The sequence below is a fragment of the Thamnophis elegans genome, chromosome 11, assembly GCF_009769535.1.
Source record: "Thamnophis elegans isolate rThaEle1 chromosome 11, rThaEle1.pri, whole genome shotgun sequence".
Lineage (NCBI taxonomy): Eukaryota > Metazoa > Chordata > Lepidosauria > Squamata > Colubridae > Thamnophis > Thamnophis elegans.
In genome coordinates this window covers 29,732,867-29,755,308 of record NC_045551.1, presented here as the reverse complement: position 1 = coordinate 29,755,308, position 22,442 = coordinate 29,732,867, and the positions used below count along the sequence as shown (strand labels likewise).

The following is a 22,442-nucleotide window of genomic DNA, read 5'->3' as shown; positions in this document are numbered from 1 at the left end:
TCCCATTTACCTTATTTTCCTTATCTTTCTCCTTTGCTATCTTATTAATGCAAAGTTCAGGAAAGTGATAGGTTGAATTAATGCTATGTTCCCCTACCAAGATGTAGCCTTTGGTAATTAAAATTAATCCACAATTTCTTCTAAAAGAATTTTAGAGCTGGAGGAGCACCAAAGTTTTGCTAAAAAATTAGAAGGGAATCCCAGTAAGACCACTTGTTGAAATTTGCTGAAAATTGTCTACCAAGGTAAAATTCTTGGTAGAATTAATTGTAAATGGTCTAGAGATAGTCCTTGACTTACGACCAATTTCTGATGCTAAGCGAGAGTGTTAAGTGAGTTTTGCCCCATTTTATAACCTTTCTTGCTACATTGTTAAGTGAATCACTGCTGTTGAATTGGTAAACAATCTGGCTTCTCCATTGACTTGGCTTGTCAGGTTGCAAAAAGGGAAGATATGACCCTGGGACACTGTAACCACCATAAATATAAAGAATTGTTGGAAGAGAGAGCACACTGTTGTCTCTTTTCAAGGCAGATGGAATTATTTTCAGATAATTAAAAAAAAAAATCTGAGATCCAACTGCTGACATCCTGCCTATCCTGAATGAACAAGAAGATGCACCACTACATTCTCCAGTGCACTGCTCAGAGAGTCCAAATGCTGGGTTAACACAGCCTATCTGCCCTTGGACTGAGTGATGTTTTTGTTGACCACACCTCCCTTTGCCTCCGCATGCTCAGTTCGAAAACTCAGTCCGCCCGAGTTAGGACTGTTTTGGGAGAGCTCCAGTCTAAGGTCAGATAGGCTGGACAAAATTTCCCAATTTGGACCACGTTTAAATTCTCAGATAGAGGAAATCACATTTCTACATCAGATCTGGCTATTTGCCTCCATTGAGGCTTCTGTCACTTTAAGAGAAGAGCTACCGGGCTTCCCTGCTGTTGCTGGTCGCAAGCGCTGCAGTGGATTGGAAAGGCTTGCACAGCGGAGGCTGGCTAGCAACGGGAGCAACTAGTGGGGTAAGCGAAGTTCCCTGTCAGAACAGGGGTGCCCCAGGGAGAGGAGAGGTCCAGCGAAGGCTCTGAGAAGGCTCTAAAGCCGGCAAGCCGGATTGCTGGATTCCCTCGGCTGCTCCATTTTGCCCGGCAACAGCGGCGACGGTTGGAGCCTTCGCGCGCTTTTCAGGGCTGGAAAGAGCGGGAAGAGGCTGTGCGCGCACCCCCCGCCATTTTCGATCGCTCCGACTCACTCGGCAGAGCGCGGAGCGTGCGAGGAGCGAGGACAGCAAGTCGGAGACCGCTGGTGGGAGCAACGGAGAGCCAGCCAGCCCAAACGGAACCTCAGCCAGCCCTCAGCGACCGCAGAACGCCGCGAGGAGGCTGGGAACTAGCCTGGGGGGCCAGCTAGTCTCTCCCTCCGGAAAAGAAGCTAAGTCTCGGGGAACCGAGGGCGGTGGGAGGAAGGAATCCGACCCCAAGGCGGCCCTTCCCTCCTGTAGATTCTGCCAGCGCTTTTGGACCTTAAAGGCCAGCGCGTGCCCATCCCAACTCCAGCTATCTTCCAGGCCTCGTGGGGACCTGAAATGGCTGAGGAATGCAGGGAGGCCTTAGGGGAACAGGTGGGGCCCTTCAGCAAGCGCAGCAAGCTGGATCCCTCTGTAAATACAGGCAAAGGGCACAAAGGCTCACTTGAAAGGTCTTCTCCAAGAGCCACAGTGGATCCCAGGGAGGTTTCAAGGCCCCATCAGCCAGAACCTAGCCCAGACCGTCGCAGCAGGGAGTCAGCTTCCCCTGATCGTGAGGCCCAATCCCCCGGGGACAGTGAATTCTTGTCTGGGGATAACTATGCATCCAGGGATCCATCTCCTGAAGCATCTTGGGGGTACCCCGACTCCCCTAGCTCCTCCATTGGAGAGGAACGAGATTCTGTCCAGAATTCCCCCCTTGGAAAGGGTGGATCCAGCTCAGGCAGGCCTAGCCAGCGCAGGCCCAGTAAGCAGAAGATAAAAAGGGGAAAAAGCCCTTCTCTTTCTGATGAAATGAGGGAGGTAATTTCCTTAGCCATTTCCCAAGGGATAGCTGAAGGCATTAAGCGCAGGGGATCTCGCAAGGGCAAGGCCCCAAAGGAAAAACGCAAACCTAAGGCTTCCACTTCTAAGGAGCCTGTATCCTCCTCCCCATCTTCAAGCCCTTCTCACTCTGGGCTTTCAAGTTCTGAGCAGGAAGAAGGGGAAATTTTCGTCCTTTCCGAAGACGAAAACCCTACCCCTGACAAGCCAAAATTCACTGGCCTGTTTCAGCCGTCATTATTCAAGTCCATCTTGCACAAAGCCATGACGGCCACAGAGTTAGGCCCCATTTCCAGACCTGAGGCCTCTCAGGCTTCCACTTCCAGGGATCTTAAGTATGGTTTATTCAAGGAGACAGTAGAAACTCCTGAGGTTATTCCTGTGCCAGACCTATTTATGGATGCTGTGCAGCGCCAGTGGCTACAGCCAGGCACCCTGACCAACCCCAGTGGGGGGGATAGAACACTATATGCAGTAGAAGATAAAATGGAGGAAATCCTCAAATTCCCGGAAGTAGATGCCCCAGTTGTGTGTCTAACTTCCAATTCCAACCTGCCAGCTGAACTCCTAGAGGGACTCAAGGCAGAAGATAAGAGGTCAGAAAAGGCGTGTCATAAAACACACATGGCGTCTGCCTGGGCCATCAAGGCATCCACCTCTGCCTCCTTTTTTATTAGGGCCACCCTGTTCTGGCTGCGCCAACTCAGGTCCAGACCCCCGCCCAGGAAATCTAGGTGGCGCCATGAGCTGACCAAGATTATTACCGCTATCGAGTATTCGGCGGATGCCACCTTGACAGCAGCAAAATTTTCTTCCAGGGCTCTAGCTTCCAATATCACCTCCCGCCGCCTTTTATGGCTCAGGCATTGGCAGGCCGAAATGAAGGCCAAATGGAAGCTGGCATCAGCCCCATTCAAAGGGGGTCTTCTGTTTGGAGAGGCCCTGGACAAGTTTGTCACCGAAACCAAGGACAAATGCAAGATTCTTCCGGCAACCTTTAAAAGGGGTGACTGGAAAGGGACGGGGTCCTTTCGCAAGAGACCCTACAGGAGTCAGGAAGCAGGGCAAGCTTCTCACCCTTCCTCCTATCAGAGGCCCTTTCAGGCAGGGGGGGGATAGGCACCAAGACAGATCCTTCGGGGCTCGGGCCAACCAATCCCAGTCTTCCTTTCGGAGAACATTCCGAGGAGGAGGAAACAACAGTGGTGGCTCCCGGCCCTTTCGTAAAGGAAAGTGACAGTCACAGGGATCCCCCCATCGGGGGTCGGCTACGGCTGTATGCCGACAGGTGGGAGGAGATAACATCGGACAAGTGGGTCCTCAACACCATTCACAGGGGCCTTGTCCTGGACTTCCTAACCTTTCCCCAGAGAAAGTTTATCCGCTGCCCTACCCCCAGGAACCCAGAAAAGCGGGAGCGCATGAGGGCAGAAATCCGCCATCTCCTAGAGATAGAGGCGATAGAGCCAGTCCCCAGGGATCAGCAGGGGAGGGGCTTCTATTCGATCCTCTTCCTAGTGCCCAAGAGTTCGGGGGTGGAGGGCCATCTTGGACCTCAAGAACCTAAATCAGCATCTCGCTTACAAGAGGTTCAAGATGCAGTCACTCCACTCCATCCTGGACTGTGTGAGGGAGGGGGACCTATTGACATCAATAGATCTCAAAGAGGCCTACCTGCCTGTCCCCATCCATGCGGCCCACAGGCGGTTCCTGAGGTTCTGTTCGGAAGGGAAGCACTTCCAATACAGGGCACTTCCCTTCGGGCTTTCATCTGCGCCCAGAACATTCACCAAAATTCTGGCAGTGCTAGCGGCTCATCTCCGCAACCATCCGGTCCGCCTAGAATGTTATTTAGACGACATAATCATCCATTCTCTCACCACCAAGCAGGCACACCGCGATGTTTCTCTAACTGTGCAGACCCTGCAGCACCATGGCTTCTCTGTCAACATGGAGAAGAGTCAGTTCCGGCCATCCACCTGTATACAGCACCTGGGTGCAATCATCAACTCCACCTCCTGCCAGGTATTCCTTTCCCCCGACCGGCTGTCCAGCCTGAGACGCAGAGTGAAGCACGGCAGCCTTGCCAGGTCGGTACCCAACATTCAACTGTCCCAGCTCCTGGGGATTATGATATCGTGCCTGAGGGTGGTTCCCTGGGCTCGACTTCACGCCAGGGAGCTGCAGTGGTTTCTGCTGCCAATGCAGAGAGCCAAGGACAGCAACTCACTCAGACGGGTTCGGCTCCCACGAAAGGTGATCCGATCTCTGGCATGGTGGAGATCCAAGGCAGTCACGAGGGGCTGCTTGTTCAAGGAGCCGGAAAGGCTAGTTGTCACCACGGATGCCAGCCTCCTGGGGTGGGGCGCCCACTGTCATGGCCACCTAGCTCAAGGCCGATGGACTCAGAGGGAGGCTGCCCACAGCATCAATTGGCTGGAGCTGAGGGCAGCTCGACTCGCGCTGAGAAAGTTCGCCGCTCTAGTAAAAGGAGCTCACGTACTGTTGATGACAGACAATGTGGCGACCAAAGCGCATATAAACCGACAAGGGGGCACTCGATCAAAGGTCCTCATGCTCGAGGCGGAAGCGCTGGGCAGGTGGGCGGAACGTCATCTGGCTTCTCTCAGTGCAGATCTCCGGTGTAAGCAACCGGGAGGCAGACTGGCTGAGTCGCCAACGCATCGACCACTCGGAGTGGCGCCTGCACCCGGACCTGTTCCAGCAGATCATGAGGAGATTCGGCAAGCCACAGGTAGACCTGTTTGCCACACACAACAACACACAGCTCCCACGTTTCTTCAGTCGCTACCACTCGCCCCAGGCGGAGAGAACAAATGCACTGAGGTCAGCGTGGCCTCAGGGACTTCTGTATGCCTTCCCTCCACTTCCGCTCATTCCTCAAGTGGTGAACAAGCTCCTGACCGAAAAGGCAGACCTCATTCTGGTGGCTCCCTTCTGGCCCAGAAGGCCCTGGTACGCAGACCTGGTCAGTCTCTCAGTTGAGAGGCCCTGGAGAATTCCCCGGGACAAAATTGCCCTCAGCCAAGGGGCCATCACCCATCCGGAGCCCCAGTGGCTGCAGCTAGCCGTTTGGCACTTGAAGGGGAGCTCCTGAGAAAGCAAAAGTTCTCTGACCAGGTCATTCGAACAATCCAAGCGTCCAGGAAACCCTCTACGACTAGAATCTACGACGCCACCTGGGCCGCCTTCTCACAGTGGTGCAAGACCAGAAACAGAGGCTTCCTCAGCCTCGATCCCTCAGACCCTAGACTTTTTGCAGGAGGGTCTGGATAAGGGCCTTGCAGTCAGCACCCTCAGACGCCAGGTTGCAGCGTTGTCTACCATCCTGGCAAAGGGCTCCTCTCGCTCACTGAGTCAACTCCCTCAGATCAAGAGCTTTCTCAAGGGAGCAGCGAACATCAGCCTCCAGCTGTTCACCGGTATCCGTCATGGGACCTTCCATTTGTGCTTAAGGCCCTGACCAAAGCCCCATTTGAGCCTTTGAAAAAGACCAGTCTGCGCCACCTCACCATCAAAACTGCTTTCCTGGTGGCCATTACATCCGCTCGCAGGGTTTCCGAGCTTGCTGCGCTCTCTGTCAGGGAGGATCTGTGCATAGTTCACCCGGACAGAGTAATATTGAGACTTGATCCGTCATTTGCTCCGAAAATTAACTCTCTGTTTCACAGGGCTCAAGAGCTTATTTTGCCCAACTTCTGTCCCCATCCTTCTCACCCTAAGGAGCGTGAGTGGCACAAGCTGGACGTGAGACGGGCCATGCGCACGTATGTAAAGAGAACAAAAGACTTCCGCCGGTCAGAGGCGTTCTTTGTCTCCTTCCTCCCTGCGTCCCTGGGCCGCAAGGTCTCCTCTCATACTGTGGGACGTTGGCTACGCGCTTGCATCAAACTGGCATACGAACACCAGGGCAAGACGGCTCCGAGACGGGTCACCACTCACTCCACCAGGAGCGCTGCAACGTCTGCAGCCTGGGCAACCCAGGCCTCTATCCTAGACATTTGTAGAGCAGCCATTTGGGCCTCCCCCACGGCCTTTATTAGAAACTATAAGATTGACACCTTTGCCTCAGCCGAAGCCTCTTTTGGCAGAAGAATATTACAAAGAGTGGCTGAAATGCCAGAGGCTGCGGCGCTTCCCCACCCTGGGACTCAATAGCTTGGGCATGTCCCAGCATTTGGACTCTCTGAGCAGTGCACTGGAGAAAGACCGTTGGCTTACCTGAACGGTCGTTCTCGGGGCACTGCGAAGAGAGTCCAAACCCACCCGGGTGTTTGTATATTGAACGATGTGGCTGTATTGATTGTAATTGATTACAGGACGGTTTCCTTCGTTTTCGAACTGAGCATACGGAGGCAAAGGGAGGCGTGGTCAACAAAAACATCACTCAGTCCAAGGGCAGATAGGCTGTGTTAACCCAGCATTTGGACTCTCTGAGCAGTGTCCCGAGAACGACCATTCAGGTAAGCCAACGGTCTTTTCATAAGCTCAGAATTCTATTCTACCTTCTCTGGCATTGCATCTAAAAAGAAAACCTTAACCAACCAGATTACCTATCCTGTCCACACAAATCAGTAAACTCTTTATAATGGGCATTAATCCACTATGAATATGAATTATCTCTTAATAAATTCACAGAATCTTCCAAAAACTTGCTGGTGTTTTGTTCTAGCCAGGATAATTCTGAAAAGGCTTTCCAAGTAAGAATCTGTGGACACATTGTGGACAGGAGTGGAAATCCTTTGAAAGGCAGCTCTTTCAGGCAGCCCCCAAGAAGAGAAAGAGCCGAAGTCGAAGCAGAGTGGAAAGGTAGTTTAGTGAAGTAAGGACCATGGTGTGCCCCAGGAAAGTGAGTAGACCTTGGGAACCCTGGCACAGGCCAGATGAGAATGTCTCTTCACTCTGGCTGGATACTGCTTGGACTTTGGCAGGGAAGATTTTCAATTCCTGAGTGGAGCATCTCCCCCTGGCCTGAAGAACCCTGTGCTGTACCAGATACTCCATCTACTTAACTCACAAGATCACTTAACCACACACGAGTGCTGCATTTGTAGAGAGCAGATACATGTGGGCATCTTGTTTAATTACTGTTTCACTCAATGTCCACAATTCTGGTCTTAACTATAAGTCAACAGCTACCTGTACCCAAGTTCTGTGCTATTGTCACTGTTTGGAGAAAGTGGCACTGCTTGCAAGTTTCTTCCTTTGTTCTCTGGCTATTCTCGGTGATATAGCAAAAAATGCATCTCCGGGGAAAATTCAGGGCAAAGTAGATTAATAGTGAATTCTGGAATCTAACACATTACTTAACACAGCAAACAATAATTATGGCACCAACTGTCTCTAGTTTGCATGTTTTTGCCTGTTGAATTTTCTACAAATAGGGCATTTGTTTGTAAAGAAATGACTTCAGAATAGAGCCCTACTGTGCATAAGGACAGCAAATGTGCTGGCATTGTAAAGCATTTAACTTGGTAGCCTCTGAATTGTTATGTGTTTTTTTTATTCTGAAGAGACAACTGGTAATAAAGACTGAAAATATGAATGTTTAATATCTCTTTATTTGAAAACATGTCCAGAATGTTAGCATGTTTAAGCAAGCTTGGAGTCAATCACTTATTCCTGAAGTTGTACACATCTGTACTTACCATATTTTTCAGAATATAAGATGCACCAAGGTTTTGAAGAGCCAAATAAAAAAAAAACCTTTTTGCACTCTGCAAACAACCCAAAAACGGCCTGCCCCCCCCCCCAAAGGCATGAATAGCCTTTAGGGGGCTTGCAGAGTCCTCCGAGGGGGGGGCAAAAACGAGCAAAAAAGAGGCCCGTTTTTTGTTTTTTAAAAAAGGCATGGATAGCCTTTAGGAAGCTTAGAGTTCTCTTGGGGGCTGGGGGTACAAATTGAGCAAAAAATGGGCAATTTTTTGCTCATTTCTGGCCTCCCCAGGAACTCTCTGAAAGCTACTACAAGGTATGCATGGTCATTTTGGGGAAGGGTGGAGTTTGGGGATGCAAAAAATGCTGTATTCGGTGTATAAGATGCACCCAGATTTCTAGCCTCTTTTTTGAGGGAAAAAAGTGTGTCTTATATTCCGAAAAATACAATAATCCAGAAGTCACTATAGAACCACAGTAATCAAAGTCTTAGTGCTCCTAATCTGTAAATAAAAATTACATTTTTGCAGTGGGTTCAGTCATAACGTGTATCGGGCACAAACCCAGAAATGAGATAACAAGATCCAATCAATTCCAATCCTTTATTTGCTTAGAGATTCTAGGATGTGACTATCCTGATAACATTTAAACTTATATACCACTTCACAGTACATAACAGCTCATTCTAAGCAATTTAGAGTCAGCACAGTGCCCCCAATCTGGGTCCTTGTTTTACTGGATTCAGTCTGAGACTGAGTAAACATTGAGCTGGTGAGAGTCAAACTGTGGGCAGTTGGCAGAGTTAGCCTGCAATACTGCATTCTAACCATTGCACTATCATGGTTCACTTGATCCTCTTTATCCCTTCACCAGCTGAGGTCTGCAGTTTTTTAATCCAAGACTCTCCGGGAAAGCTCTATTGCCAAAATTCTCCCTTACTGCTTCTGCAAATGCATATTCTATCACAATAAGAGTGGTTTGCCATGTGGCTTATTTATTAAACTTGAATAAGCATAATCACTATCACCAAACATGTATGTGTGTGTTGGGAGAGGGAGGGAGAGGGAGATGGTGGGGGTATAGATTCTTTTTATGTTTTCTTATAATATTTCTTGGATTTTGCCATTACAAAATAGGGCTTTTGGACTACAGAATCGATGCCTGCCCTACTAAAATCTGTACAGCTCTTGATGCATAGAAAAGCTGTGGGATTACATTACACACCTTGAATTACAAAGAACATGTAATGGGGTGGGGGAGGAGAAATGATTTAATGAGATCAATTACTATTAGTTACAAAAACAGATAAGACTTTTCAGAAGGAAATTACATGTAGTGCAATTTTTAACAAATAATAAAAAGTAGAATAGCATTTCCATACAATTCACCAACAATTCAGAGACATCAAAATCAGAAATAGAAATAGAAACAGCATTCTGGAAAACTGAAATAATAAATTCAATGCTATTTAGTGTACTAAGAAGATAGTTTCTTAGAGCACAAAATTACATCTAGCAGATTTCCTGTTATTTTAATCTGTACATTACTGAATCCATGTTCTTCTAATAATTCTTTGTATTCCAATGCATTTCTTTCCTTGCCTTCTGTCATACTGAGAGACTGGAAAATGGCTCTAGTAGGTTTTATTCGCTTTTCATCAAGCATTATTTCTGCTATTAGCAGCGCAATTCCTAAATTAAAAATAATAACAACATGCAGCTAGTTTTTGTTAATGTTTCTTATCCTACATGAAGCTTTTCGTTTTAAAAGGAAAACAGGATTATATTTTTTTAAATATCAAATTATTGATATTTTAAAACAAGAATAGACAATGTGCATTACCGTTCCCTCCAACACTATTTGTGGCCTCCCAGAGCATCCCCAAATTGTATCACATAATTCTGCAACAAAACATTGAAAGTAAGCACTTTCTAAACAGTCCCAGAGATTAAATTCTCCTTGCAACATAACTGCAAACTGGTAATGTGGACAATAATATCCTCTTACTTTTAAATATAAACAATTCTGAATATGAATATCTGAGAAAAAGGAATTTCTCTCTTGTAGGTTCATGGCTTTTGATTCTGACCTCTTCTCTTATTGAAACCATGATGCCAAGAAGGAGTTTAAGATTCTTTTCATGCAAGACTAATGAAGAGATCTTTTTTTTAAAAATCGGAAATAGTTTTCACGATCTTTTTCCTTCTAGATATCTTGAAATTCAATTCATATGCAAATGGGCATTATACATGCTGACATCCAGTACGGCAGATCAAGAAGCCTAGCTTGAAGTACTACCTGGGAGGAACCCAAATCAGAACTGTAATGCAAAGACTTGGTTTCCTACCACCATAGTAGTAGTAGTACTCGTTTTAATCTTCATTAAAACGAGAGCGGAAGCAGCCATATGATCCAGAAGGAGATAACAGTGATATGGGACTAAAGCCCAAAGATCCTTTCCTTTTGTGCTATAATCCTGATCTGGCTTCTCCCCTGCAACCACTATTTAAACTGGAAAACAAACCCAGCTACAGTGAATTTATTTTTATATTTTATACAGTGGCTAGCTTGCTCTCTAACTTTGTCTGAATTCAACTCCATGAACATAGAATCAAGATTAAAGTACTTTGAGAATTTCTGAGTCACTGGGACAGTAGAATTTACTTCTGACTGAATAATTACAGGATTAGATTGCACATATTGAATGTGATGAGGCTAGGAATTTCAATGGTTAGCATTTATACAGCTACTTTTAAAAATATGCAAAGCAGACATACATTCAGCAATATTTACAACAATCATACATTGCTTATTATGTATGGAGGCACAGATCAAACTACAGGTAGACAGAATTTTACAGAAATTTTGGTTGTCATCATTAAGTAGATCACTATATGATTCCATTTTATGACTGTTTTTATGATTATCATAAAGTGAGTAACTGGTTATCAAGCAGATCCAATCTTTCCAGTGCTTTTTTTTTGCCAGAAATCTTATTAAATGGGAGAAAGCTTAACTTCAGTCAGTAGTCAGTAGATTTGCTCTATTTAAATGTGAATGGAATCACAACCCACCCATAAAAATTTTCAATCTTCGTGGTCACATCAATTCTATACATTATCCTTTGGCAAGCAACACTTTGGTAAAGATTCTGTAAGTTTTAAGGTTGTGAAAACCCTTCCAAAAAAGTGCTTTGTAGCGCTTGGGGGCACATTTGAGGCATCAGCATCCATAGCATACTGCTCTAAAGACAACTTTATATGAAATAAATACACAAAGTTGTTAGATGAGGTATTTGGGATTCTGGGAAAGCCACTGGTAGGCTGATTCTGCCACAGCATCTTGGTCAGTGAGACTGAAAAAGTACTGAATCCGTTTGAACACTGTAAGGATGGCATAAAAACCAAAAAATTAAAAATTCACAAGACTTATTACAGGAAGATAATTCTCTGATCCAGGAAATTGGTTTTCTTTTTCTTCTTTTAAAGGCTAGTGTAGAAGAGCCAATCAGGGTAAATTGTTCTAACCAGATATTATTCTGGAAATACATTCTGAAGATTCAGCTGATGTAGATCATGGCTGTCAGTGATCAGCTGATAAATCCAGGAACTGTAAGCTGTGGTTTCAATCCAAGACTTTTTTAAAGTACTAAATGGCTTTGAACTCAAATACTTGAAGACTTGAAGCCTTTTCATGCTTTTATGGTTTTCTACAGAGGCTTTTCTTCTAGTGCCTGCATTATCAAAGGCAGGCTAGACAACAGATAGAAGTATATTCTAAGCAAAGGAACTGCTGCTATGGGATTCCTTCTTCAAAACCTGAACCCTCCTTAAGCCCAAGTTGATTTTCTGTTCAGTTTCAGGCAAGAATGTTATTTTTCAGCAAGGATGACTGTTTTTACATTTTAAAAAAATGTTAAAGCTTTATCTGCTAAATTATGGGTTTTGGAGATACAATAATTAGTTGTACTCTGAATCCTTAGAGACAGAAGTTTGTGAAGTTTTAAATAAAATACTTTGGAGTTAAAGATTAGCTACAATTCAGTTTGTCTTAACATCATTAGCTTTCACATTTAATTGAATGAAAAACATCATCCATATAATTATGTAAATGTAAAACCAATAAATCAATTAATATGGGGAGGAGGGGAATTTAAACTTTTACCTTGCTTGGAAAGAGCAGAGAGTTTGTTTAACAGTAGAGAAATCTTTTCCTCAGAATAATGATGTAAAACCCTTGAAAGAATATAAAGATCTGCTTCTGGAAGATTGTCTTTGAAAATATCACCTATTTAATGAAAATATTTTTCATTAGTTCACCCAAAAAGTGATTACATCTTCAACTGAACAGCTTCATAAACAAAATGAAACATGAGATATAAATAAACTAAAATAAATAAATAAGCACGCTTCAAATGTATGCAGAACATACCCAAACATTTTTGGAGGGAAGAATGAGAAAATTTTATTCTTACAATATTCTAAAAAAACCCTCCGGGCTACATTTAACATAATGCATATAGATTCAAATATAGTGATCAGGTCGTAACATATTCCCATAAATTCCTGGATGCAAAAAAATCAGGCTAAGCAATCCACTAACGAAAAATGTGAAGCATATTTTGGTCAATATTTTCATTAGAACCAAGTTGTTAAAATAAATCCAGTTAGCTTCATTTGCAGTCACATACATTAACATTTTATTGCACAGATAGTTGGAATTTTATTGAGATCTTATTTATGTACTACTACTGCAATATAAGGTCTTTGTTTACAAGTGCCTTGGTTTGGTCTACAAATAGCAGAAACACCTTTACCTGATACAAAGGATACTTCACAAGCATTTTGTTTTGAAAGTTGACAGCTGGTGACATCCGTAATAACTTCAGGAAGATCAAGGACAATAACTTGCATTTCTGGATAGATCTGGACTAGATCATAAGCTAAAGCTCCAGTGCAACCTGCAGAGAGAATACATATTTATTTTAGCACTCTGTGTTATTTTGTTATGTACAAAAGATGGGAAAGAAGTTCAGATTAAATGCATGTTGTGTTTGCAAGATCTTCAATAGAATTTATACTCCCCCCCCCCTCCAATTTTTTCCTGCTTCGATGCAAGTAAAATAAATTGTTAAGCTTTTCGGGAATTATTCAAATTCTTGATCTGGCATAAAATTATGTTGGTATTATATCTGTTGTCACTACACTGGCCCTAATCTGTCTGTTTCTATTCCCAATCATATGATTTCTCTCCAAGTTAATGGTGACAGATTTTACATACCTTGAAAGGACACTATTTTAATATTAGTACAGTTAAGAATAACTTTTCTCTCTGGGGACTGAAGAAAATGGTATGGAAAGATGATGGATTTTTTTTTTACTAGGGCATGATGCACCATGACGAGATATAATAGCATTTGCTAAAAAAAAGTTACCCTCCTTTCTTATGTAATTTTGAACATTTAAGTTTGAGGGCAGGGACACAAAGACATTAATCTAAAACAGTGTTTTGACTGTATATTATCTCTCTGAAGTAGTAAAAAAAATCCTGTAATTATATAACATTAAGATATGTTATATAATCTTTACAAAACTATCCATTTAATCACAAGTGTACATTAGAACATTTTATGTCAATATGTAGAGATAGTAATGTTATAATATATACCTCCCAAATCACATACAACTTTGAATTGTGAAAGATCAAAAGCTGTGCCGATGTCTCTTGCTGTCACTTTGGAACTGCTGTCCATGGCTCTCACAAAACGTTGCTTCATCCCTGCAGACTGACAGTGGAAATCCTTAAAAAAGAAAGCGAGATCACAAAACAAGTAGATAAGGATACTGTATATTAAAATGTAGATCTTGAAAAAAGATCTGAAACAGTTTGGTTTCTCCTCCCTGCCTAACTTGTAAAGAAATGACAGAATTATACAATCCAAATAAATTATATTGCTTAAAATTACAGGACATTTATTAAAGCATTTTAGAATATCCTACATATAGAAAAAATCTGTTCTCTGAATCATGGTAGGGAAAGTTAATTTTGCATGAAAAATATCAGGAATAAGTAAAACAGAGATATTTTTATGACATACAGAAAATTCATGGCTGAAACCCCAGGGCACAATAACTATTTTAAGATCTTATCTTATGATTAACATCCAGCCAATCAGAGATAGGAATTAGGCAAATGTTTATATTTTCCAGCAAGACAATCATAATTGTGGAATGTCCTACTTGAGGAGATAAGTCTCTATTATAGAGGCTAATCTTATAGACCAATCCCACAGAACCACTCTGGCTAAGGAGAAGACATGACATCCACTGGTACACCTGCCGAATGCTACTCATGAGGAAACCTCAAAATCGGCATCGAGTTTCAGTGCTAAGAAAACCATTATGCTCAGCCATGATAGAGTCTTTTAAGGACACTGAATTTGCTCACTTACTTTCAAATTTGCTTTTGGAAATTATCTACCTTGTTTCCCCGAAAATACAACAGGGTATTATTTTCTTTTGCCCCCAAAATATGGCCTTGAGCTTATTATCAGGAAGGGCTTATTGTTTTGGGGTTACCGGGCCACTGCTCCCTTGCGAGTGGACTCCTGAAGCATGGTACCTCATGGCTGCTTCGCCCCTGAGGCTGTGCCCAGCTCTTTGGGAGCCTGCTTGCAAGGAAGCAGCCACCCAGAAACTCCCTCCTCCGGCAAGGCAGAACGCCACTCCCCAACCTAGTGGTATCCCCAAGGCGGCAAGCAACGTGAGCACCTCCCCCCCCCGGCTCCAGCGGCTTGGCATCTTTGGGATACCGCTAGGTCGGTGAGCGGTGCTCTGCCTGGCCGGAGGATGGGGTTGTCCGGTGGTTTTATTTTAGGGGAAGGGCTTATACTTTTGCCCACACGAAAAATGTGGCAAAGCGTTAGTTTCGGGACAGGTCGTATTTTTGGGGAAACACGGTATTCAGCTGCTACCTTAAGGATATTACTGGTAGAAATCTTCAAAATGACAAGTTTGAAAAGTCCTCGATGAGTTTACTTTTATTCTTAAAGAAAAATTGACTAAAAGCTTAAGAACTTAAAGAATTAGAAATAAACAGCAAAAAGTTAAATAAGAAAGTGATTTAAGAAAGTTATAAATGAATTAAGGGATCAGATAAAACTTGAAATAATGGAGTATTAGGAATTTTGTTATAAGTTTGGAAACAATTATATAGATGAACAACACATTCAGGGTCCCCAATTTGTTTAGTCTATCTTTAAGTCACAACAGCAACTTGAGACATTATGATTTCACAAACAGAACACGAGAGGGGGCTAGATTCCAGGCAGAAAGAGAAAAGCAAAAGTGAAAAATTTATTGTTTAGTCAGCATTGAAACTTGCAAAATAAAATAAAACGCTTGATATTTGAAATACTTCAAAAGATTTTTAAAGAATGGGGTCAAACACTAGCAGCTTCAATTATGATTGTTTCTAGGAATAGATTATGTCTAAATATATTAAAGAAGAAACTACTGTTGCAAAAGAGAATATTTTGGAAGATTGACAAGATAAAGAGATGAAACAAATTTTGCTTGATGTAGAAATATGAGGACATAAGGGATTTTTAAAAGTATTGAAAAACAAAAAAGAGTAATATAAGAAAAAAAATACAATTAAAGTAGAAATTTAAATAACATTAAGAAATTGACCTTTACTGAACTTACAAAAGAAGTTGGTTGGAAGAAATTTTTAGATAGAAAAATGGGAGATCAAATCCTATAACAACATCTGAATAAACTAAAGATTAAGGTTGTTAAAAGCAGAAGGAAGGAATACAAAACTGGTTGGTTCAATTAAGTTTAAAATAAGATATATTTGTATAAATCTATGATCCTTTTTTGCTGACCATACGACTGAAATGTGAATGAATTACAGATTTATGTATGGGTAAAGGAGTTATGTGAAGAGATATTTGCATGTAATGTTATAGGGAGTGATGAAATATTGTTTGTATTTGTAATTAAGACTGAACAATTTTTCTTTTTTTTTCTGTACATGTTTTATTTTATTTTTACTTCTTAATTCAATTTGTATTTTCTTTTACTATTGCTATTAAAAAAATAAAAGTTGAAAGAAAAACAAAAATATGGTAAAATATGCCTAGTAAGCTTTATATTTATTTTTAAGTTTTTTTTAAAAAAAGTATTCACCTTCATTTAAAAAAGCCTAGATTCTTCCCTACCTGAAACAAATCATCCACTTTTTTCTCAGATGTATGATGTATCTGTGAAGTTCCTTCTTTAACTGCTAACTCCAAATGTGTAAACAAAGGCCACAGGTGGTCATTATAATGAAGAATATAGTCATGAAGTGAATATTCACTATCGGATACCAGGCATAGATTTGTCAGTTCTGCATTACTGTAACCTTTAAAGACATTTTTAAAAATTACAAATACAAATTACAAACAAAGCTTTTTTTTAAAAAAAATGGTGTACCAAATTCTAGAAATTTATAATTGTTTCTTTACAGATCAAATACTACGACTGCATGTAATTAAGGAATTATCTTTGCTTATTACATTTTGCACATCTCATTGCCATGAAAACACTAAATAATTTTTTTTAAAAATCCAAAATTCATGGTTCTTTAAAATGGAGATATAAACAATTTGAGTAGACTGCAAATACCAACAATAAAATGTTCAGGAAGTGGCAATGATTTTTCCCCAAAGGACATAGCAATCCATAATAATCTTCCCACTACACAATCCCAAAAAGCTAAGCATCACTTATAAACATGCTAATACCCTGAAAATGAATAATTTGAAATTCAAAGACAAGTAACATTTGAGAGAAACCATTTTAAAACAGAAAACTCTTTTCATGACTCAAAATTAAGGCTGTCTTCCTCCCAGGACGGCTGCAATTTTAAGAGAAGCTAGAGACCAGGCAATTAATTCAACACCACAACTGGTTATGTGCTAGGGTGGGCTTTTTCTAAGGTCATTCCAAATTTATTTTTCTCCACATGCACTTTCCCCCCCTAAACTATGTATAGGTTTGCTCTACTTATATTCTAATTACATTTGGATGGCATTAGGATATAATGTACTCAAAGTATTCTACATTTTCCTTCCAGAGTAATTTTAGAATAAAATGACCTTGATGATTCTTTTCCAACAGACCAAGAGAAGCACAGGCATCGAGTAATCTTTCTGTTCCACGTAGGGAAGTATTAAGTTGATTTGCCACATCTTCTGTGGTCACAGTGCCTCTATCTTTAAGAAGATCAAATATTTTCAGCTTACATGCCACAAACAAAACCTGCAGATTTAGGAAAAATATTTAAATGGAAATTTTGAATCCCACAGTTAAAATGATTTAGGCTGTGACAAATCAAAGAAACACTATAGTCCATGTTGTGTAATAAAAATTAAATCCATATTGCCAAATAACAAATGTATTACCTTTGAGCCTTTAAATCCATCCAGAAGGTATGTAAGTTTGGAGAGGCACTGGGTTACATTTCTTGGTATTCCATTTTGAATTTCCATAGGTATCTTATAACTGCAATTGCTCTCTTTGCATTTTCCCAATTCCATAAGTCCACCATTTGTTAGCCTTTTGGCATCTTCCATTTTTCCATTATCTGAAGAATCACAGTCTCCATCACTTAGAATCTCAAAAGTCTCCACTGAAGGGATAGAGTCATATTTTATATGATGTATGGTGTGCTTCGGGGGCGGATAATACAGTTCACCTAGTTTTTTGCAGAAGTGATTCAAAGGAAACCCAACCACATTCAAGAAATCTCCATGAACATATTCCACCAACATTCCCCCAAGGGCTTGGATCCCATATCCACCAGCTTTGTCCCTGAAGAAAAAAATGCATGTATATGAACACACACATTCAGGCATGAATTTAAAATTTTACTATTTAACTTTTTAAAAAAATGTTTAAAAAACCACTAGTTAATAAATTAATAAAATGTATGACATTAAAAACAACATAGCCAGGATGTTAGAAGCTCAAGAGTTTCAGTTAAGATTCTCTTTAGACTTTTTAAGAACTGGAACTAATGTCATAACACCATACCTCAAAATATTTTGTTCCCCCAGAACAGAAATAAAAAGTGATTTTAATTGCTAATGCTACTGTAGCAATTTTTAAACATAATAATCAAATGAACTTCATGCTCACTTTTTTGTCATTTACAGCTGATTTATAAACTTGCTATGAATGCTAGTTAATACAGTTTCCACCACTGATAATTTCATTTTTGTGAGAACAGAAATGAAAATTCTATTATGCTATAAATCCTGGGCCCAACGTTAGGGAAGCCAGGTTCTGCCTGTCACAAGCCAGGACAAAGGATGAGTGATGGAGGAGTAACACCTCCTTAAAAAACCTTGGTCCAGCTGGCCCAGCTGGTAGCACCTCGTAAGGGTCCCTTTCCAGGGTTACAGGAGACGACAGTCAACAGTTTTGAAGGCGGAAGAGGCAGATAAAGCGGCAGAACCATCTTCTAGAAGGGAAACTCTGATTACAAACCTCCACTGCCTTGTGGCTATATCCACTACTGGAAAAGGCTTCAGGAGTCAATCTGGAGGCAAAATTCGGAGCCGGAGTCCCGGAAGCAGTTCGTGACTATGTACAACCATGTTCTGGTAACTCCTGGGATGCAGCTGGAACCAATCGTATCGGCTCTGCCATTCCATTGGATTATTTCAGCGATGTGGAGAGAGGGGATCTGCTGCTTGGGTAGCGATTTATCCTCCATATTAATCTACCCAGGCCTTGTGCTCTGGAGAGGACACTCCAGCTTTACCTCTTTCCAGAGCACGATACCATAGTCTTTTGAGCCTGAAGGATGCCAATGCATGCAAATTATGCTACCTTCTCAAATATTTCAGTGCCATTGATATTTATTTACATTGTGAAGTTGAATTTCCTAATGCTATAAGTTTTTAGTCCAATGCAGTGAAGCTTATATTGCACTTACATTGGCTCACCGCTGTGGATATACTCCCACAGAAGTTCCTCAGAGAGCTCGGCAAATTTGACTTTTGTTTCTTCAAAGAACTCAGTGACTCCAGTATCTAGATAATCATCTAAAAATGCAGAAGTATGGATAAAACCAATAATATATTGGATAATAACATCAAGATGAGCTACCTTCATAAGACTTACTCCTGGTCTTCACAAGCTATAGTCCATAAAGCAAATTTTTGTCGGCATTTTGAAAAAGCTTTCAAGAAGTTTGAAGCAGTATATCTGCACTAAAAATGGACATTTTGTCAAATTTCACATTCAAAGTATTTCAAAACATGTGTTTCCACCAATCCTATCTAGAGATATGTTTGTACTTGAGTACAAATGCTGGATTGCCTAGTTCACAATGACTTTGTTTTTTCAGATTGATCTAATTTGTTGGAAATAGTTTTATAATTTCTCTGGCTTTTCCAGTCAATAACGTCCTATCGTTATCAACAGCACAGAACTGTTATAATTTGGAAGGCAGTAGCAAAACATAATAGACTAAATTGCTCTATAATACAGAAACACGTTGCAAAAAAATATCTTTAGTGAGGTAATAGTATCATTTAATAGTTAACCAATATTCATCTCCAAAATATTTTTTTAATAGAAAATGCAAATTAAGTTTTTCAAAGGCACTTGTTCATTTAAATCAACAAAGATGTATATCTTGTATTAAATAATATTGAAGTGGGCTGTAAACACCAATTTTGTGATTTGGAGTTAATCCCCATAATTTAGCAAATATTCAAGCTATGTTTCTGCAAACATTTGCCTAGTTGTCTCACTGTATTCAATGAAATGTATTTTTAAATAGATTTGTATAAGACTGTGTTATAAGTAATTGTTATTTTCATTAATGCCACACATTACCCAATAATATTAAAGTTTGTTTTATTGCCTAATAAGTCACTTGCTTAGAAGTATTCAAAGTTACTGTATCCACCTTTCCAAAATATCTGGAAATCTAACCACAAAGGAACTACAGAATGTTCTGAATGCTGAAAGTGGAAGTACTTAAAAATTAACAGATTAATCCAAAATTAGTAGATTTACTTGGCATAAGGGTAGGTGACACCCACTTCTCTTAGAACAATTTCTAAATATTACTCTAAAATAACTTTCAAGTTGACTGCGATGTACAATTTGAAGTCAAAAGATTCCTGAAAATTTAAAATATACATATTCTGACTACAAGAAATTCAGTCTAAAAATCAAGTAAGAATCAACCAAAGGTAAAATATAGTTCACCTTAAATGTACAGAGAACCATGGTGGAGTAGTGGTAAGAATGCAGTATAATTTCAAGCTAATTCTGCTAACTGCCAACAGTTCGAGTCTCACTGGCTCAAGGTTGACTCAGCCTTCCATTCTTCCGAGCTTAGTAAAATGGGGACCCAGATTGTTGGGGACAATATGCTGACTCCATAAACCACTTAGAGGGGGTTGTAAATCACTAAAGTGGTATATAAGTCTAAGTGGTTTTGCTAAAGTGGGGTACAAGACCTAACTTCACTCACACATCACAATACCACTTAGACTCATGTATCACTTCACAGTGCTTTATAGCCTTCTCTGAGCAATTTACAGAGTCAGCATATTGCCCCCAACAATTTGGTCCTCATTTAACCAACATTGGAAGGATGGAAGGCTGAATCAACCTTGAGCCGGTGAGACTCAAACTGCAAAACTGCTGGCAGCTGGCAGTCAGAAATAGCCTGCATTACTACATTCTAACCACAGCGCCACCAGATGAGGTTTGCACTGAGTTTAACGAAAGAAAAGATCACTGTATCAGAATGAATACCTTATTATGTATTCATTGATTTACTTGTACACTATAGTCTCTAGACACTACCTGTAAAAAATATTCCATGCTAGAAATTATTAGAAAAGGTACTGAAAATAAAACTGTCAGCCGTGCAATATTGTTAAAGCAATCCATGGGATGTCTACATCTGGAATACATGTGCACAGTTCTGTTTACTTGGAGATGTTTAGCTATGAACAAAAATGACTAGGAAATATATCTCCCTAACAAAGAAATATCACATGATGAATGGCATGTAGAACATGGATATGTTTTACCTATATCCCCAAATCAAAATGCTAGGACAGGTGACCTTTTCTCTTGGGATTTACAGAGAATGTCAAGTGATTCTAGTAATGCCACTTAGAAAAAGTCATGTATCTGTTGGGTTTGAATGCTTGCAATGCATCATTTTTAGAAACGGGAATTAAAGCTGTTCTAAACCATCTTGAACTCCTGGGAGAAAGGTAGAATATGTGTCCAACAACCAAGGATTTAAGTTTCAGAACTTCAATTCCTGAAATCTCCAGACTCAGGGTGATACTAAAGAGAGGACAACTATACAAATAATAAAAATTGATCTGATACAAATATCTTATATTACCTTTGCTACTGCAGTGAACAATTGCAACACCTGTGACAACACTATGTTCTTTGCCACTTAACCTATTAAAAAGAATAGAAAATTAGCCTGCTATCATTTTGATAAAATGTGGTAATGCATTTTCACATATTATGGTATAAGGCTTCTCTCTCTTTCTCTCTCTGTATATATACCTACATACATACGTATTTATGTAAATATGTATGAATAATGTCATTGTGTAATACATGGGACAACCCAATATTTGCATAAAGGCCTAAAGATATGTACCCATGTAGTATGGCTGTATTGCTATTATCCTTCTCACTTCTCATCTTCTCATTTCTTATCTTTTCTCATCTTCTCATCTTATCTATTACCTTCTCCTATTGCTACCTTATGATTTATCATTTGTTGTTTATATCTTATGATTCATGATTGTAGCTATGATTTATGATCTATGACCTATCACTTATTGTTTGTAAATACACGAAGAATCTATGCACTGGAGATAAATTCCTTTTGTGTCCAATCATATTTGGCATCCATCCATCCATGTAGACTGCTAAACTATGGTCTAAATCAGTGTTTTGAATCTTGCAATTTAAAATGTGTGGACTTCCATCTCCCAAACATGCCGGCTGGGGAATTTTAGGACATGAATTCCACACGTGTTAATATTGCTGAAATTGAGAAATGCTAAGGACAGGTTTTTTTCAGACTAATGAACAGTTACCAAAAAAAAAAAGGATTCAACTCTTGTATAATAGCATAAAATCTTTCAAATCCAACACAGTTCTGTCAATAATACATTGAATATCTAAAATGAAAATTAAAACGTGTAAAAACAAATAGAAACAATTAGTAAAAATATGTGGCATAAGAGATTAGAAATCAAAGCCTAGTGTGTTATCCTACACTGTTTAGATTTCTCTCATACTAATATTATTTAACAAAAAATGGGGGGGGGGGTTGTATCTACTTAAGGCTAGTGTAAAAACAATGCATTGCAAATGGTCAAGCCTATATAAAAGCATTATTTGCTTTTTTATTAATTTAAAGCATATACCTGGAAAGCATCTTGTAGGCATCCTGCTTGTCCACTGGTTTTTCCAAAATTTGTTTTTCTATAGTCTGAAATGGAAAAGTATACATATTACTATCTATATCTCATTCAGCTAAAAATATGAAATTATCCAGAAATAAGAGTTTCAAAATTTGCAGCCATTAGGTTCTAAATAAAATTTGGAATAGTGTGCCTATACTTTCTATGTAGAAATA

The 22,442-nt window shown here is 40.4% G+C and overlaps 1 protein-coding gene across 2 annotated transcripts in view; it reads right to left on the bottom strand.

The window, feature by feature from the left end:
• Window positions 1–8,178: 8,178 nt before the first annotated feature.
• The window catches only part of ASMTL (acetylserotonin O-methyltransferase like), a 30,103-nt gene continuing 15,839 nt past the window's right edge, over window positions 8,179–22,442 (bottom strand). For both annotated transcript variants that reach the window (XM_032226162.1, XM_032226163.1), the window contains 10 exons: window positions 22,231–22,295; window positions 21,183–21,244; window positions 18,735–18,843; window positions 17,197–17,605; window positions 16,891–17,053; window positions 15,970–16,154; window positions 13,413–13,545; window positions 12,562–12,705; window positions 11,910–12,032; window positions 8,179–9,436 (listed from right to left, as the gene is read on the bottom strand). In XM_032226162.1, coding sequence (XP_032082053.1) covers window positions 9,222–9,436; window positions 11,910–12,032; window positions 12,562–12,705; window positions 13,413–13,545; window positions 15,970–16,154; window positions 16,891–17,053; window positions 17,197–17,605; window positions 18,735–18,843; window positions 21,183–21,244; window positions 22,231–22,295 — 1,608 coding nt within the window. In that variant the 3' untranslated portion in view covers window positions 8,179–9,221. The remainder of the gene's footprint in view (window positions 9,437–11,909; window positions 12,033–12,561; window positions 12,706–13,412; window positions 13,546–15,969; window positions 16,155–16,890; window positions 17,054–17,196; window positions 17,606–18,734; window positions 18,844–21,182; window positions 21,245–22,230; window positions 22,296–22,442) is intronic.